Below are 19,920 nucleotides of genomic sequence, written 5' to 3'. Positions count from 1 at the left end.
TACATTGATGGACCAGATCGAATCCAATATCTACAATCCCCTAATATAAGGGAATCATATATACAATATCTCTTTATCTAAGGAAACTAGATCAAGCTATTAAAAACATGCCTTAGATAAAAGATTACAAAGATTGTGGAAAGAATCAAGATGATTGTGCTTTAACCAAGTGATCTACTTGCCATAATCGTGCCAAGCTCTTCATCTCCATGGAATGGGCTCGTTTGGATAGGTATATAAAGGCACAAAACATTATTTAAGTAATATTGGACTACTTTTTGTTTGGTGAACTCGGTCATGGGCTCGCGGTCCCTGACATTCTCCCCCACTGGTTCCAGTGACACCCTCGTCACTCGTCTAGAATGGTATTGGTTTATCATGGATTTGAATTGTCAATGTTCCTCAGCATGCTCCCAACTTCCTTCACTCTCAGGATGTCCCTTTCACAAAACAAAGTACTCATGCCTTGGGCGGTGTCCTGGTCACCGAATAACTCTTTCTGCCTAGATGTCTTTAACTTCTTTGTCATAGGAACCTTCACTCCTACTGGTGCTCGATGTGACTTGCCTCAATCTGGATCCTCCTCATTATGATGGTATGGCATGAGTAGACTAAATTGCACTGGATGAGCTCGGATGGTCGGAGGCAACTCCAATATGTAGACCATAGTACTTATCCGCTTCACAACTTGAAACAGACCCTTATATCTCCGCACAAGCCCCTTGTGCACATACGGGTTACGCAAAACATTGACTAATTTGGTAAGGACTAGATCATTACTTTCAAAGTTCGCATCCATACGCTTTTGATCAACCCACTTCTTAGTCATCTTCCCCCAATTGTGCAAACAAGCTCGAGGTAAGTCGTGATGCTCTTACCACTCCTTGGAAAAACTGGACGCTTATGGATTCGACCCTGTATACTTTGTAACAAACAATTATGTCTGGTGTAGATAGTTGTTACCCGATCATGATATGGAATGGACTTTGGTTTGTTACCTCGCTCCGTTGCAAGTTGTAGGAAAACTGGGCCACATCCAACAACTTCGACCATGCACACTATGGAGCACTCACATAGTGCCTCAGATAGATATCCAATAGAGCATTCATTCACTCAGTTTGCCCATCGGTTTGTGGATTAACAAGTATGGAAAATTTCAATCTTGTTCCCATCAACTTGAATAACTCAGTTCAAAATCTCCTATTGAATTGTGTGTCCCGATAACTAATGATGGTTTTGGGCACTCCCCTATACTTCACCACGTCCTTGAGGAAAAGTTGAGTCACCTCCTCGATTGTACATACCTTGGATGCTGGAATCAACGTTGCATACTTCAAAAACCTATCAACCACTGTATACTAGAAGACTTGACATCAGGAGGAACGATTACTCTTATTTTTGTACCACTGTATATATCTATATGCCTTTTTGTTATACTTTGGTGACACGTGTTTTTGTTATTGTCTTGATATATCTCTATTACTGGTATTTTGTTCAGTATATGTTTTATATGGTTTTCTGATATATATATATATATATATATGTTTATCGTATGAATCTTTCTTATGTACAATTTCATATTATATTATTCTATTGAAAATTTAACGTTGTTTTAAATATGAAAAGAATTTTTTAATACGATATGTAATTGCCTAGCTTTGATCATAACATCCAGGCTGGGTCTAGGGGGTTATAGTTTTTTTGGTGAGAAGATAACTATTTGCAACGTTATCAGTAAAAACCACAAACTTAGAACCAAGCTAATAGTATCGCCAAGTGCGCAAGTAGTGCACTAAACTTCGTAAAAAGGCTGTTTTAAGGCTTTTTCCACTTAAGTTATTGTTTGTCTAAGGGTTCATATAGGTCATTTTAGGTGCATATAGTTGCATTTAGTTGGATTTGTGGTGGTTGTGTTGTTTTACTTTGTTAACGTGATATATGATGGGAAATGAGTGGTTGGTTAGTGATGTGCAGAAAATAAGGAGAATAAGGTGAGCTGAGAAGAATACTGTGGCATCACATGTTACTGAAGCATACTGCAATACCTTTGCATTTCTGGCGCATAAATTGACAAAAAGATATTTTCACAAGAAGGCAGTTATCAAGGCACGTGTTTGCTACCTGTAATCGTCTGATGGGGTCTACTACCACATATAGAGATAAGTTTCATGCACAAGAAATGATTTGGGGGTATGATGGGTATTTTGAGTGCAAAATTCCAAGAATATCCTTAGATATTTTTTACACAATAGAGAGAAAGAGATGGTTACATAAGCTTGAAAATCATCACATTCTCCATTCTCTCCACCGTTATTCTTTTCTCCGTTTTTATTGGTGTTCCTCCATTAGTGAAGCTCAAAGAAGTGACATAAGCATCCGAGAGGAGCTCGATCTATAACTATACATGGTTGTTTGAGGAAGCATCATCCATGTAAACCTTGTGTCTTCTTCTCCAACCTTTTATCCATTGCTAAAGCTTGAAATCTTTTTTGGGTTGTAAGGTCGAATGAACGATTGAGTATTCTCTATAGTTTGTTCAAACCCTACCATGAACCAAGCTATATTTCGTAGGTTTTATTTGATGGATGTTTCAAACTTTATTTTAATTGTTAATGAATGTTTATCTTTTGTTTTTATTTGTTTTGTTTTGAATTCTCCATCTTCTAAGATTGTAGGAGGCATGAGAGTGTCCATTTCTTAGATGTAGACTAGATGTTCGAGAGAAATCTAGTCACTAATTCTTAAGTTTTCGAGAGAAACTTAAGAAGGATTAGCATAAACAATGGGATATAATTAATCACTATAGCCTAATCCCTTAGTACTTGAGAGTGACTAAGCTAGGATTTCAACGACTAAACGGAGTAGTGCGTTATCAATAGTGTAAGCTGCCATAGTTGAGACTGAGAGAAGATACAATGGCATTCTATTTTGTTATGTTCTTATGACTAGAGATAATGAGAACACTTTTAACAAACTCTATCAAACAAGTAAAACATTAAAAGACTAAATCGGCTAGAGAGATAAGTTTTCAGCTCCTTAAGTGTCTCATCACTATTTATTTCTAAAGTAGTTTCCCGTGTGAGGATTGTCAAGTTATTCATTTATTTCCTATTTTTACCATTTTACTTTTTCTCGACATTTTAATCATTATAAACTTTTCTTTTGACATGACATTATTCATTCAATCACATTCCATCACCATCATTCCATTCACTCTCACATTTTCATTGTCGAAGCATCATTAGTGTATATATCATTTCTATACTTTTCTTTTGGCGCCGTTACCGGGGATTGGAGACTAGAAGTTAATTAGTTATGTAATAGTATTTTATTTTGCTATTTTTTATATTTTAGTTTCTATTTTACTTTCTTATTTTTCAGGCTTACTTGGTGTATGCCTAGAAGACATTCTTACAAGCCATTAGAACCAATTGAACCTGAGATTGAGAGACTTTTTAGGAAAATGAGATGTGCTCAATGTGTTTGAGAAAATTTGTATCAAATTAGGAACCAGGACATTGGTCAAGAAGAAGGTAATCAGAATGTCGAGGCATTCCATAATGCTAGGCTTGATAATAGACCTTATGCTATTCGTGATCATTTGAATCCTATGCTGGATGATTTGAATCCTGATATTGTGGCATCTGAAATTTAAACAGCCTATTTTGAGCTCAAACCTGTGATGTTTAACATGTTGAATTCTATAGAACAGTTTGGGGCATGCCAATTGAAGATTCCATCACTAGTAGAAAAAACCCCTTTAATGACGCACATTGCGCGTCATCTATGCGTGCATATGACACACATTTGCCTGTCGTTGAAGCCACCGACATGAATTTAAGATGGCACGCATCTATGCGTCATAAATTTATGACGTGCATTTTTTACACACATTTATGACGCACATTTATGACGTTCATTTAGCGTCATTGAAGCCCCCGTCATAAATTAAGATGATACACATTTGTGTGTCATAAATTTATGACATGCATGTATGACTTACATTGCGTGTCATTCAAGCACATGCCATTAAAAAAGATGACACACATTTGTGTGTCGTGATTATATTTCGTAAATTATTGTTATATATATATTGTAGATTGACAAATAATCAAACTAAATCACATTTAATGCCTCATAATACTAAATATATATATCATATTATATATAAACAATCCATTTGCATACAATATATTCACATTAAGTTACAAACATAATATCCATCACCTATGGCTATTTGAAAACAAAAAACCAAGAATATTCTCATATTATCAAAAGAAGATACTAACAGATTATAAGATCTTAGATGCAACTCCTCTAGCTTCTTCTTCAATTTTGAAGTTGCTTCTCCAGAGTTGAGAACTCTTGAAACTGGTTGTGAATGAGCATTGGCTTTAACTGAACTAGTAGGAACATCAGATGCACCAGCTGTTCCCGAACCCTTCCCAAAATTAGAGCTGATCACCTTTGGTTTCCACTCCTTATTTGAACCAACTGCTGATGACATATAGGAATTATTACTTTTCATATATTAATCAAGCATCAACTATCTTTAGGTGAGAACATAAATTAGTCCAAACATTTGTAAAGAGCAAACATTTTCATTTATGGTTATCAAGTCATCACTCATCACTAAGTAATATGAAAAGAACGAAAAATCAAGTAAATTTGTGGTAAAGGTATCTTAAGCTTTAAAAGCTTTACTTTTCATTTCTCACAGTTACACTGTTATTTAAGGGGATAAATATATTTACATATGGGTAATTCACCCATCCTTCTCGGTTATAATGATGATTTTCATTCAAACTTGCTACAGAATTATATTTTTCTTAGAGGAAAAGGTGATTAATATCCATTTACCAAAATTAGTTATATATTCTAATGATTATAAAGAGTAACATAGTGGGTCTGAACTCTGAACATCCTTAATCAATCAAACAAAGGAGGGCATTGAACTAAACTTTCCTGGTCTAAGTGAATTTAGATAAATCCTATCTCTAACAAATAACGCATATATCTTGATATCTAGGTTAGATCGAGACAACTTAAGCATCAATGTACAGTCCAACAAAAAGACAAAAATTAGTTTTTTTTGTGTATCAGAAGGATTAAAGCACAAAATCCACAATGTTTCTCTGGATTTACCCAATTAAGCCATAAAACCAATAAAAACAGTCTAAGTTTCATCAGCAATTACCAATATATAGAAAAGTTACAAAACAACATTGATTTGGAAACTGAAAAGTTAAATAATAATCCATTCTACCTGCAGGTTTCTCTAATTTGGATCCAATAAATCTGTTATTTGCTCATTGTATATCTGCAAAAGAAAATTGAAAATGAAGTGATAAGGAACAAGAATAGTACAACGCTAAGCAGTTCAATTATGTTAAAACTAAGAATCAAAATAATTCAATTATGTTTATCAGCATGCTTAATTCACAACTTCTAAACGGGAAATATAGTACAACTCAAATATCCACCTTGGCACATAGAACTCCAATTACAATCTCTCTAAGGTGGGAAAGATGGACAATAATGCATAAAGTATGGAAACAAGAATTACTCAATCGCACTGATTTAGCAAATTAGATTACTAAATTACATACTGATCAGCTGGTAACCACATAAGTCACATATAAGTTAAATGTCCTCGGGAATAGACTATTAATAGTAATTTAACTTTGAAATAGGCTTGCGATGCTATATGCCTGAAAAATAGAATACACAAAGGATATCATAAATGCAAAAACAAGAAATTCATAGATCAGTTAAAAGCATAGAAGCAGAGCCCTAAACAAAGGGAACTAATTAACAACACATAAAATATTAGGAACAAAAGGCATATTGACAGTGGAACTTACATTTTATTAAAGAACGTTTCCAATAATACTGAGAATTAAGCTTATTGATTACAAATAATAATGCATTAATGCTTACCTTTGGGATAAGAACTTCCCATGTTGCCACTGCCTTCAAGTCTAAAAATAAAATTAACAACCAAAAAATTCAATGAGAATATACTCTAACCAATTGACTAGAGAGCCACTGACTAATAAAAACTAACATACCATGGTTGCAAAAGTCAATGCCAGGGAGAAGACCCTCCACCCAGACAGTTTCTTTTTGTTTCGATACGGAAGTTGCTCCATTGACTTTGTTATCATTCTCATGACCCTCAAATCCTGATATAAACCCAAAATAAATAAAAATCTTTAACCTCAGCCCATGTTAATACAATAAACTTTCACCTGTGAAAGAAAATAAGAGGAAAGATCCAGGCATAAAAGTGGTAAGAACTAAAGTGTAACCTCACTTTTTCCATCAATTTCATTAACAGACTCTCCACTTAGTCCACTATGAGTGATGGTCACCTCAGACCTTCTTTCAACTGGACAGGTTATCTCGGTATCTTCTTGAATTTGGGGAAATACATAAGAATGTGGAAGAGGAAGGTTCAGAGCATGAGACCAAAATATAGAATTCGCCCTAGCATTACAGAAATCACGCAGTATATTAACCACCAAAGTTCGAAGTGCAAGGAATGTCATTATATCATAGTCAATCTCTTTCATTGTCCCCACCCACCCCATTTTGAGAGAGAATAAGAAAGAGTTCATTTTGAGTAGGTCCCTACCAAAGGAAATCTTCAAAGCAGACCTCACTACAAAAGAAGCCTTAACAACAATTCATAATTGGGAAAAAGGAAAATAAATACACTTGATTCCTACTTTATTCGATGCAATTAATATCGACCTTTCTGAAACTCCATCAAGAGCAAGAAGTTTCTTCGCCAAACCCTTCACTTTATCTTCGTTCACATAAATCAAATCCATTTTATATAAAACAATTACACTAACTTTCATCATCATTGGTAGTCAAATTACATGCATTTCATCTTCAAGAGAAATGTTAAACTATATGCTTATATTTACCCGCAATTCAATTTCTCTATACAAGATTGTTCCTCTCAATTCCAGCATCTCATCATTAGTAAACCATAACGGATTCCCAAAAGTGGTGGAAAGCATATCAAGATACCTGAACTAGTCTTTAAATCCATATAAATAATAAATAAAAGAAAACTAAAAGAAAACAATCAATATGTTAAGTACATACGGTTTCCATGAAGAATTATTCGGAGACGTTCCACAGTAAGAAATAAAATCATTAAAAACCTATCATCAACTTCTCATTCTTGAAACATCACTCTACACTCTGCTCCAATTAAAGGATCTTGCAATTTTATCAAATTCAACTTTGTATTCTGTCAGGTCTACTTGGACTAAATAGCTCTAATGAACAAATCGAAAAATTTAATAAAAAATCACACAGTAGCAACTATAAATGCAGTATGGACAAATGACTTAATGAAATGCTCTATTTGAACCAGAGATGTGACCAGTTCGACAGTGTTTCTATCATACTCCCAAGTTATCTCAGCCTCAAATCCCTCCAGCAACAAATTGGATCTTCCAGAACAAATATTAAAGATTTTAATCAGTGAAGAAAAATAAATTTAAAGGAAAATTCTTGAGAGGAAATGACAGTATACCTCAAAACATCTTCGCAACTGATCCAACTTTCCTCTGACTATACCCTGACAAAAAGGTTGGAAAAAATGAACAAAAATCGGCACACTTTCAGTATATTTGCACCTCTGGTAGAACCCACTTCCCTTAAAATTCAACAAAACATCCAATGGGAAGGCAAGTGCCCCGCCTTCCCCTTCTTTCTCAGACCTTTGTGAAAGCAGAGCCAGAGTAAGACCTAAGGTATTGGGTTTGACCACCAAAGGAAAGTTCAAATAGCTGTAGAAATAACTGTGAACAATGCAGGGCCACTCTAAAAGTTAACCTTCACAAAAAAACAAATATGAATGCAGAAACAACTGCAAAGTTCTTTCACATTCAACATATTGCATAAAAATCATCCATTGGTTCCCAGGGCCTTTCAAGGCCGTTCCAGTAGCTAAAGCATGTCATAATGGAGTAAATCCTAGGATAAAAATTAATAGAGAATTAATCCGGGAGTCTACCCACCGCATACATGCACTCATTGATAAGAAAATCTTCAAGTTCATGAATATTGGTGACATCTAACTCCAGCATTAGTTGATCATATTGTAATACATGGTCAAGATATTTAAATGGTAAATGAACTTGATGCAACCAACATTTATAACCTATAGTGCCATTGTCAGACAAAGGGTATATCCATTTCAGTTAGAAAGTGGAATAAAACAATTCATAAGGGCATTAAAATTTTTCAATATATTCTAAAGACTTGGTTTCTTCACGTTACGAAGTCAAAGTGGCACGTTCAATGAATATCAAAATAACTATAACCACTACAATGGATCGAGGCTGGCAACTATAGCATATTTAGATGATCAAATTCCCTCTTAACTCAACTACAATACCTTGTTCGTCTCAGCAAGTGTAAGGACAGTGAGTTGCTTTAACTTGAGAACTTGATCAAGGACCAGTTGAGGAAGGCTGCCGCTATTGCCTAATCAAATAGTTTAAGCAGCCAGAGTTGGTCATATTATGATGTGAATAATAACTATAACAACAATCAAAGACAAAAATAATCAAGTGGATTAATTAAGTGAAGGGTAACATTTAGAAGAGTAAAACTGGTAATCTTGAAGAGATTTACACGGTAGTAACAAATGCTTACTACTAATGATCTTCAAATTATCTCGAATAGAAAAAATACGGGTACAAGTGAAACAAGTGCATTGAAAACGTCACAAACAATAAAACACAAGTTTTCCAGCTTACTCTTGTAATCGCTCCATGTGCCATGGGCAAATAACCGAAGCACTTCCAGGTACACCGAGTTTTCAATTCCGTCAAGCTGCAAAGGTATATAGGTTTCTTATAAATTACAAGTAAACTAAAGCATCAAACCGAAAGTGAAGCAATGATAAAACTAAAACATCAGACTATATTGACAAAAAAAGAAACAAGAATAAATGTTATTAAGATATGTGCAACAAAAATAACTGATGACAGTTTTTATTTCTCAGATTGAGGAAAGTAGGGGAAAGAAAATAAAAGAAACTGATAACGGAATAGGTCTTTACCTCAGTGACGGTGGTCATGGTAAGAATCTCGGAGAAGGTGAAGAGTGAAGGATTAGACGTCGCTTCGACGATAACGGAAACAAGGGGCATCCCCTTCTGAGCCGACGCTTGCTTAATGAAGTGATCGATGAACTCAACTTGCTTTTGCTCGATATCCATCTTAAAAACTTGAACCCCTGACCACAAACTAGAAGAAGGTAAAAGAAAAAGGAAATGGAAATAATTTGAAGAATGTTACTGAAAACAAAACAAAAAACACAGAGAGAGAAGCTTTCAGGAAAATAAAGAAAGCAAGTTAGGGTTTTGGCATTGGAGAGAAAAGGAGAGAATGAAAGGAGTACAAAACATTAGGCGTGAACTGATTATGAGGGGAAGAAGCGGAAAAGGATGAAAATAATGGGGGGAAATTAAAAGACGACTTTTACAAATGACACACAATTAAAAGTGTACTCTGTTTTTTTTACAAATTTTTTGGATTATGACTATTAAATATGACACACATTATTGTAAGTCATAAATCGTTCGGATTTTAAAAAACATGACATTTTTTATGACACACATGTTTTGCAAGTCATAAATTAGCGTGTGTTATCGTTCGTGTGTCATTAAAGGTATATTTTGCAGTGCATGCATCATTCATAACTTTTTGGAGGTTGTGATTATTTCTGCCAAAAAGGAGTGCATGAGGATGTGCTGAAGTTAAAGCTATTTCCATACTCTTTGTGTGATCGAGAGAGGGCTTGGTTGAGTGGTGTTCCATCTGGTCTGATGGAATTGTGAGACGATCTTTACAAAAGTTTTCTATTGCGCTATAACCTGCCAAAGATGAACACTAAGCTAAGGACTAACATAACATCCTTTAGCAAGGGCGATGACGAATCTATGTATGAATGTTGGGATTGTTACAAGAGTTTGATTCACAAATGTTCTAATCATGGGTTTCAAGACTGGACTCAAGTAGTTATGTTTTATGATAGAGTCAATCCACCCATGGGGATTATGCTCTATGACTCGACAAATAGGACATTGCTGGAAAAAGCACCTACAGAAGAATTTGCTATTTTGGATAGAATTGACAACAATGATTATGAATTTCCTTTCTCAAGGCTTAGAATTAGGAGAAAAGAACCTAGAGAATTCGAGTTAGATACCAAGGACTCTGTGTCTGCTCAACTCTCAGATATCATTAATATGTTGAAAAATTTACCATGCTCTATTGAGGTAAAGGAAATTAAAGCAGCTAATTCGACATGTCTATTATGCCAAGGCAATCATCATAAGAGCGAATGCCCGACTAATCATGAGTTTATCAACTTTATAGGTAATTTTAATCAAGGTAATAACAATCCCTATTCTAGCACCTATAATGCAGGATAGTGTCAACACCCTAATTTCTCATGGGAAAATCAAGGGCCCCATAATACTATTTAACCTACTTGTCAACAATATTATATTGAATCTCAAGGCTACCAAAATACTATTCCATGTCATAAAGCTAACAAGGGAGCTTTATCTTTAGCAAACATTAGTTCTTTGGAGGCCACGATTCAAGATTTCATATCTACCACGAAGACAATGCTGCAATATCACTCTACTTTAATTAAGAATCAATGAGATTTGCTTCATAACCAAGGCACCTTACTTCAAATCCATAACTCATATTTGAGAGCTTTAGAAGGTCAATTTGGTCAGATCGTTGTAGCATTGCAAGAACGTTAGTAAGGATGACTACTGAGTGACACTGAAGTCACTAAATCTCTTGGAAAAGAGCAATGCAATGTATTGACTCTTAAGAGTGGAACGAAGATTAACCAACAAGTCAAGGTTAGGGGAAAACAACATGATGGTTCAACCCCTATTTCCAAACAAGCTGAACTTGAATTACATAATGATATAATTAGCGAGAATGACAAAGAGGAGGGTTCTAATAGTGAACCTGCTGAAGCACTAAATTCTAATGCCAAGACAAAAATAATTCATACTCCCGCAGTTGAGGAAGTTAGACTCCCACTACCATTCCCGCAAAGATTGAAGAAGCACAATGACAAAGTTCAGTTCAAAAAGTTTATGGTTGATCATCTCCATATTAATGTAGCACTCTTGGAAGCTATTGAACAAAAGCCGACTTATGCCGAATTTCTTAAGGAAATTTGTACCAAGAAAAGAAATTTTGAGAAGTATGAGATAGTTTCCACGATAAGAGACTATTGCTCTGCATTGAGCAAACTGCCGCCAAAGAAAATGATCTGGGAAACTTCATTATTCCATGTTCCATATGAGCTAATTTCGTTGGTAAGGGACTATGCAATCTTGGTTCAAGTGTGAATTTAATGCCAAAATCTATATTCTTGAAGCTTGGTATGGGAAATGCAAGACCTACATCTGTGATTTTATAACTTGCCAACTGAACCCATGTTAGACCTGAAGGAGAGTCGATGATGTCATAGTGAAGGTGGATAAATTTGTATTACCATTCGACTTTCTTATCCTTAATTGTGAAGTTGATGCCAAAGCACCCATCATACTGGGTAGGCATTTCCTAGCTACTTGTCGTATTCTGATTGATTGTGAAAAAGGTGAACTTACCATGAGAGTTGCTGACCAGTGTGTAACTGTTAATGTTTTTTTTACTCTTAAGTATGCTGATGACTCTGAAGAATGCCAAGGCATTTTTGAAATGAACTCCTAAACAAAACAACTTTGCCAAAGCAATTTTATTCAGCTAGCAGACTATGAATAGCCTGATAACGATGAAAGCATAGAGGAGCATGAAAAATTACCAGTTGGGGTAGAGAAATCTAACTAACTACTAGCTAGATCGGGTATTGATCGGTTGGAAATGTATATGCTAACGCAAGCAATTCTATGTAAGTATACACAATTGAATCAAGTAATAAAGGGTAAGTGAGTTATCGTCTCCTCAAGGATTGGTCGGTTCTTTTTAAGTTTCACCACAACCAGAACTAATTGTCAGAAGCTAATTCCTAAAGTCTTGTCAAACTAGAAAACTATTAGTACTAAAACAAAGCAAGAAAATACTATAAAGTATGATTGTAGAAAAGTTTGGTCGAGGCAAAATAAATATGCAAAACTATCGGATTAAAATAAATAAGGAAAAGACAAGTATTGATTTAAATATATACAAAACAACCTCACATATTCAGACTTTTCACAAAGCACTCATGCTAATCTTTTGTTATGACAAGCAATTATTCTAAGTCTAGAATGAATTGTTATGATATGCTTAAGCTGCCTGACAAGATTACTGAGTATTCTTAGATGGTTGTTATGGCAATACTACTCAACGTTAACTACAATCCTTGGTTTGTCAGACTGTTGTTGTAGCAATACCTCTTAGCGTGAACTATAGTCGTTGTCTATCCTACTCTAGTGTCTATCCCTTTTAGTCAATTGAAACCCTCTCCTTATCTCTAAGGTTGACAAGTTAGAACATCAGCATCCGGGATCTATTCTATTATTCACGTAGATATATCTTAATTCTCTCGAATGTAAGAATCAATATCTAGACAAACGACAATCTCTCAAAGCTCTTACATTGTCAAGACATGTTTTACCTAGACCCAGGCTATCTCTCAAAGCTCTTACAGTGTCAAAGAAAAATATTTAAACAATGAACAAAACAGATATGGGAAAAATCATAATTCATCATTCATAAAACAAAAAGTAATTGTTTCGGCAAAACAAAGATTAACTCCAAGTAAAGCAGTTCATGGTGTTGTCAAAAATCAACCAAAGTACCATCGTTTTAATAAAAACCCAAGCAAGGTAAAGAATTAAGAACAAAGAAAGAACGACTCCCAAAACTGGGGCTTTGTTGTGACATCTCTGATCAACACCGCGCCTGCCCTGGCGGCCAACCTCTCTCGAGGCCTGACCGCCACTCTACTATAGTCTGGCTATGGAGGACACCAAGGACAGTCGGTTGGAAACTGGTCGGGAAGCACTGTAGTTTCTCTCTCATGCTTCAATTAACGCTCTTCTTACTTCCTTGCCTCTCTTTTTGGCTGATGTGGCTGGGTATTTATAAAGGGAAATATCCTAGGGTTTCGCGTAAGTAAAGATTCCCTAAATACCCATTATTTTCTTGTCCAGGCTAAAAAAGAAAGATGACTAGTTATTGTTAGAATCTTGAGGGCTTGCTTGCACTTGAGGGTAGTCGTACATCTGACATGTGACATATGCATTTCGCCATATCCACTTTAAACTTGCAAGATAAACCTTGTCTTGGCAAGATAAATCTGCTCCTCACTATCTTTATCTTATATATTCCACTGGCCTTGCGAAATACTTTGTCGCGACTAAAATATTATTCCTTAGTTAATTTATTACACATACACAATCCACACAAGCCTTTTCTCATCGGCAGCATCAGTCAAACCAAATAAATGTTGCTAAAACAACACTTACCAACCACAAACAAAAATAACCAAAATACAATGAAATGCAACTAATATGCCGTGAATACTTTGTTTAGACAAGCAATAACTTAAGTAAAATGACTAGAAATAGTCTTTTTATGGAGTTATTACATCCCCAAACTTAAGCTATTACTTGTCCTCAAGCAATGGACAATAGCTAGAAAAAAAAAATAAGATTATCATGGCAAAGCAGTATTAAAAAAAATCATGTGGTTTTAAATTTCAGCCCTCAGCAAAAGTTTACCCTCAACATGTTTGACTGTCATATCAGTCAAGTACATTCGTTAGTCAGGATTCCTTGCTATCGTGTGTGCGTGATTGTAATCAGTCTATGCATTAAAGTAATTATAAAACTTTAAGTAAGTGCTTCTGTTTTGTCAAGGTGTCAAATTATTTGTCAGGCTCAGTTTCCACTCCTAGTTATTCATCAACTTCTTTTTGGGGAGTTAGCTCATCACACCTACCCTCCCACACTCTAGGTGAAAGGGAACATACCTTCCACCCCAAGCTATTCGGGTAGAGTCATCCTGTGACTACTTTCATTCACTCATATGCCTCGGAAACTCTTAGTTTTTATGGAGTTTTTTGGTTATGCCATTACATAGAGGAGTGTCCCTTTTATTCTTCAAGTTTTAAATACTAAGGAGTTCAAGCTTAACCTTAAAATTCTTCGATGTCTCAGCAAGAAGAGAGTTATTTTCTAAAAATTTTACTGATCATCTTAAGCAGAGATAACCTATAATCGTGTTTATAATTTTTCAAAGAATCAAGCCTAAGGTTGGTTCTCTTCTTTCGACAGTCTTAAAGATAATTTTGGCCTAGGTAATTAAATTATGCATTCATCATCTGGTATCCCTAATCCATTCCAAACAATAGGCTTAACATGCTTATATCATGACAACCAACACTTTTAACCAATTATCATCAATTTATTTTTAACAAAGTGTGCTACAATACCTCCCCCAAACTTGAGGGATGCATTGTCCTCAATGCATGAAAAATTAAACTACATGTATCTAAATGCAAATGCAAAAATAAAATAATTAAAATGCAATCTTGCTGTGGTGGGGTTGCTTGACTGGACACACGCATTTTGTGCCATTTTGGAGGAGGGGACTCTCTGATCCCATATCTTATGCTGTAATCGTAGAGAGAGATGGCTGAAGGACACGACCTCCATTTGCTTAATACTTCGTTTAGTGCTCGGGGCTCTTGTTGGTCTTTGTTGGTATTCAACTAGAGTGGTCATGCAGGAACTGGAGTTTGGCTTTGAACTGGTTCAGGATCTGGTATTGCGTGATGGACAGGGATTGTTCAGGTACTTGCTCGGGTGGGTTGAGTAGGGACTGGATGGAATCTCCTGAGTGCTTTATGAAGTAGAGAATGAGGAGTTGAGGAATTTATCTGTTTTGCCGTGGCCTTCTTCTGGTATGGGCGAAAATGAGTGGCCAGTGGAGGAACATCTGTGGGTACTTTTGGGGAACATTTTATGTCAAGGCATTGAATGTACTACCGCCAACAGTGTGTTTTAGGATAACATCGAGGAAGGATGTCATGTCTTTGTTGGTGATCAGGAGTATCTCTTTAAAAAAGGGTTGAGTTGTGCATCCCTTACCTTGACGTAGCCAAACAAGATCTCCATGTGATTTTATAAAAATTGATCTTCACATGGGTTTATCGTGTGTATGTGACCACTACTACCATTCTGGCCGCCACAATAGATTTAGCTCTTCTCTCCAGACCTTCATGCGGGGCATTGTCATCAAAGCTCATTAACTCTGGCACTTTCTTCTTAGTTATTCCCTCCTTTGACTTGATGAAGTTCTCGAATGGTTCCTCGGGGACTTTTTTCTTCCTGCACAGAGTAGTTATCAAGTTAGGAAATAAAAGATTACCTTGATTTCTTTTTGCACCGTCGTGGATTTGCTCGAAGATAATTTCTCCAACATTAATCGCTCACCCATAGATTTTTGAATGTCACAACATCAATCTTTTTACTAGAACGGTCGTGTTATGGGAGGTCGACATTAGCTTTCCCTTGAGAAAGTGATTCCACAACTTCACCACCAGGTTAAGGGCTAGTGATCTTCCCGCTTTCTTGTCGGCGCGTTTCCCTCGAATTTGGTCTATCCGAAATAAAGGTCTTCAAGTACTCTACTGTAAGTTTCTTGGTCTGCTTCAGCCATAAACTTCTTGTGTTGATCCTCCACTCTTCCCAACTTGAAATATCGGTTGAGTGCGGAATGGGAAAACCGAATGTGTTTCCCTCTCACGTAAACGGTGTGTTAGGATGGGTCTTTAAGATGGCATAAATTCCTGAACCATTACTGGCGCTACAGCTTTAGGCTATCGAGAAAATTTCTCCCATTTATGTTTTCTAACCACATCCATCACTTTTGGTCCGAATGGTTCTTTGTTTTCTGATGGAAAATGAAACTATTCTCCTAGTATATTTATTGTTTTTAGAGGTTCTTAAATCGTGTCTCAGTTTCAGCCATTTGAAAATGCTCAAATCCTGCTGCTAGGGCTAGATATTTCTTTAATCTGTCCATGATACTTGTTGTTACAGTGTGTTTCATGGTAGCGATGAGGGGGAAATTATTAAAGAAAATTTTTTGAAGGAGAGAAAACGGTGTGCACGATAAGGAAGATGGAGTGTGAGTTGGTTTTTCTTGAAAGTTAATGGGTGGTTTGTTCGGAGTAATTTGGTCAAAACGAGAGGCAAATATATGGTATTAATGGCTCAATATTTGATTTGACATAAAGTAGGGAAAATATAACTTTCCCTCTTTACACTTGTCACCAAAACCTTCTTTGCTCTAGGATTTCTCTTCCTTTCATGTGTAAGTTCTCACCCCATGTTGCCACGTGTACCTTGCATGCCAACAATAAATAAAAAGAAAAAATAAAGTGAAACAAATAACTAGTGCATAAAATAACTTAATTTATTTATGTAGAAAATTTAGATTTTCGTTACCGAGGCAACGAATATTGTTCAGGTAAGTAAGGCAAATTCTTGGACATCGTGTGTTGTTGATGCCGGTTTATCGCACGTGACTGGTGCTTTTTTGTATTCCTTAAGTCTTTGACCATTCACCTTGAAAATGGATCCATCATCTTGGTTCTTGATTTCTATTTCTCCATTGTTATGGACTTGGTGTACGATGAACGGTTCTGACCATCTTGATTTTAGCTTGCCTGGAAATATTTTGAGTTGTGAATTATAGAGCAACACTTATTATCCAGAATAAAATTGCCTAGGCAAATTTTTTCTATTATGCCATCGTTTTGTTTTTTCTTTGTATAGGCAGTCATTTTCGTAAGCGTGGGCACTGAATTCATCCATTTCATTCAACTCCAAGAGTCTTCTTTCTCCAGCAAGTTGAGTATCCATGTTCAATTTCTTGATGGCCCAATAAGCTTTATGTTCAAGTTCCATAGGAAAATGGCACTCCTTATAGTAGACGAGTTTGAATGGGGACATTCCTAGCGGTGTCTTAAATGTTGTACGATAGGCCCATAGTGCTTCATCTAGCTTTGACAACCAGTCTTTTTAGCTTGGGTTAACCACTTTCTCAAGGATCTGTTTGATTTCTCGATTAGAAACTTTGGCTTGTCCATTATTCTGGGTGATATGCCATGGCTATCCATGTCGCACTCCATATCTTTTCAGTGCCTTGGCAATTAATTTGTTGTCAAAATGTGTGCCTTCATAACTGGTGATAGCTCGCGGTGTTCGAAAACGTGTGATTATGTTCTTGTGCAAGAATTTTAGAACAGTATTGGAATCATTTTTAGGTGTTGTGATGGCTTCTACCCATTTGGACACATAGTCTACTGCCAAGAAAATGTATAGATCACCAAAAGATATGGGAAAGGGTCCCATGAAATCTATCCCCCATACTTTGAAATGTTCAACCTCCAGAATGTTTTGCCATGGCATCTCATGTCTATTTAAATATGTTCCTTGTTCGTTGGCACCTATCATACATCTTGTAGAATTTGTGTGCATCTTTGAACAAGGTTGGATAATACCCTAAAGTGCAATGACTAAAATTGCATTTTCCCCATTTTTATTTCAATAAAAAAATTGGCTAATTTTGACCATTTAGCCGCCCATGCATTGTTTAGCCGCCACACTTGTTTTCAGCCGCCCATGCATTGAATAACCTAGCTCATCCCACTGTTCTCATCCCACCAAAATGACTTCCATACGGTGATGGGTGGCATTGAAGTAGAATTTCTTTGTTTTCTTCTTCTAGGACACATCTCTTGATTTTTTGGTCTCTACATTGCTTGAATAGGAATGATTCATCCCAATAATAATATCACACATCATGTCTAAACTTTTTTCGGCCTTGGCTAGCTAAATCTGGAGGTACAATACCACTAACAAGAAAGTTTACTATGCTAGCATACCACGACACATCCGTGATGAATAAAATTTTCTCATCAGGGAAATCCTCTTGAATATCTTTCATGTCATGACAATTAATTTTGTTTTCTAGTCTAGACAAGTGATCTTCTACTTAGTTTTTTGTACCCTTTCTATCATTGACCTCTAAATCAAACTCTTGTAGTAATAATATTCATCTGATTAGCCTACACTTTGCATCTTTTTTATTGATCAAATATTTTATGGAAGAGTGATCCGTATACACAATTACTTAAGTTCCTATGAGATATAGCCTAAACTTATTAAATGCAAATACTACTGCAAGAAGTTCTTTTTCAGTTGTAGTATAGTTTAATTATACATCATTAAGAGTACGGCTAACATAGTAGATAACATGAAAGAGTTTACTTTTTTGTTGCCCTAACACTGCCTCAACTGCGTAATCACTAGCATCGCACATGAGCTCGAAAGGTTCATTCTAGTATGGTGGAACAACGATTGGTACTAATGAAAGTGTTTTCTTCAAATCTGTAAAAGCATTTAAACAATCATCATTAAATACAAATGGTTGATTTTGTTGGAGCGAAAGACACAAAGGTTTTGAGATTTGAGAAAAATCATTTTTTGAACTGTAGAAGCCTGAATGTCCAAGGAAACTGCGTATGCCTTTCACATTGGTGGGTGGAGGTAGATTTTCAATTACTTCCACCTTGGCTCTATCAACTTCAATGCCTTGACAAGAAATTTTTGACCCAACCCTCTTCCCTCGGTTACCACAAAATCATTTCTCACAAATTAGTACTAGGTTGGCTTCTTCACATTGTTTCAGTACTTTAGATAAGTTGCCGAGGCATCAGTTGAAATCGTTGCTTGAGACAGAAAAGTCATCCATAAATATTTCCATGTAATCTTCCACCATGTTCGAAAAAATGGCCATCATACATATCTGAAAGGTAGCTGGAGCGTTACATAGCCCGAACGACATTCATCTAAATGCATAGGTACCATATGGACATGTGAAAGTAGTTTTCTATTGATCCTCTGGTGCTATGGCTATTTGATTGTATCCAGAATATCCATCAAGGAAGCAGTAAAATGCTTTTCCTGCTAGCCTATCAAGCATTTGGTCAATAAAAGGAAATGGAAAGTGGTCTTTCTTTGTGGCTTTATTTAGCTTATTATAGTCCATACATATTTGCCACACTGTGATTGTTCTGGTAGTTAAAAGCTCATTATTTTTGTTTTTGACCACAGTTACACCACCTTTCTTTGGCATGCTGCACCAGACTGACCCATGAGCTATAAGATATTGGACAAATTACTCCCGCATCCAGCAATTTTATTATTTCCTTCATGACTACCTTCTTCAAGATCGGGTTGAATATTCTTTGTGGTTCCATTGAATTGCTATGACTGTCTTCTAAGTTGATATTATGCATGCATATGGTAGGGCTGATTCCCTTCAAATCAGACATGGTCCATTCGAGAGCTTTTTTGTGTTGTTACAAAACATTTACCAAACTATTCTCTTGTTTGGAGGTTAGACTAGCAGAAATTATAACAGATAAAGTCTCATTACTACCTAGATAGGCGTATTTCAAATGCGATGACAAAATTTTAAGTTCTAATGTGGGTGCATGATGTAATGATGATTTTGGGGGGGACTAACTTCATTGAAATCTAAAGGTTCGAATTTCATATCTGGTCTAGTATGAAGGAAACTAGATTGTTCCTCTGATTCTTCTTCATAATCTGCTTTGGTGTCATTGGAAAGGAATCCATTTAGTACTTTATTCAAACAATTTTTGCTAATGCAATAGTTATCAAAATCCTATTCTGAAAATTATTCGCGTAGGACATGATTTTCCTGTTCATGCGTTATAAGCATCAAGTCGAGGCATAAAGTGTTGTATTCATCTATCTTTAAAAATTCATCTTGGCCAAGAATTTCTTCTTCCTCTTCTTCTATTGAGTCCATGTCTCTAATGCATTGA

The 19,920-nt window shown here is 35.9% G+C and overlaps 1 protein-coding gene and 1 pseudogene across 1 annotated transcript; both read right to left on the bottom strand.

The window, feature by feature from the left end:
• Positions 1-5,278: 5,278 nt before the first annotated feature.
• LOC120212173 lies at positions 5,279-6,872 on the bottom strand. Its single transcript, XM_039210580.1, has 6 exons — positions 6,757-6,872; positions 6,638-6,664; positions 6,317-6,489; positions 6,072-6,185; positions 5,941-5,981; positions 5,279-5,320 (listed from the first exon to the last, which is right to left on the bottom strand). The coding sequence occupies exons 1-6, from the start codon at positions 6,870-6,872 to the stop codon at positions 5,279-5,281; spliced, it is 513 nt and encodes a 170-aa protein (XP_039066511.1).
• A 508-nt stretch (positions 6,873-7,380) lies between these two features.
• LOC120212172 lies at positions 7,381-9,250 on the bottom strand (annotated as a pseudogene).
• Between the last annotated feature and the right edge of the window lie 10,670 nt (positions 9,251-19,920).

This window comes from Hibiscus syriacus, unplaced genomic scaffold (genome assembly GCF_006381635.1).
Source record: "Hibiscus syriacus cultivar Baekdansim isolate YM2019G1 unplaced genomic scaffold, ASM638163v2 tig00110004_pilon, whole genome shotgun sequence".
In the NCBI taxonomy this organism is placed as follows: Eukaryota; Viridiplantae; Streptophyta; class Magnoliopsida; order Malvales; family Malvaceae; genus Hibiscus; species Hibiscus syriacus.
The sequence above is the reverse complement of the archived record's forward strand: the minus strand, read 5'-3'. Positions and strand labels throughout refer to the sequence as shown.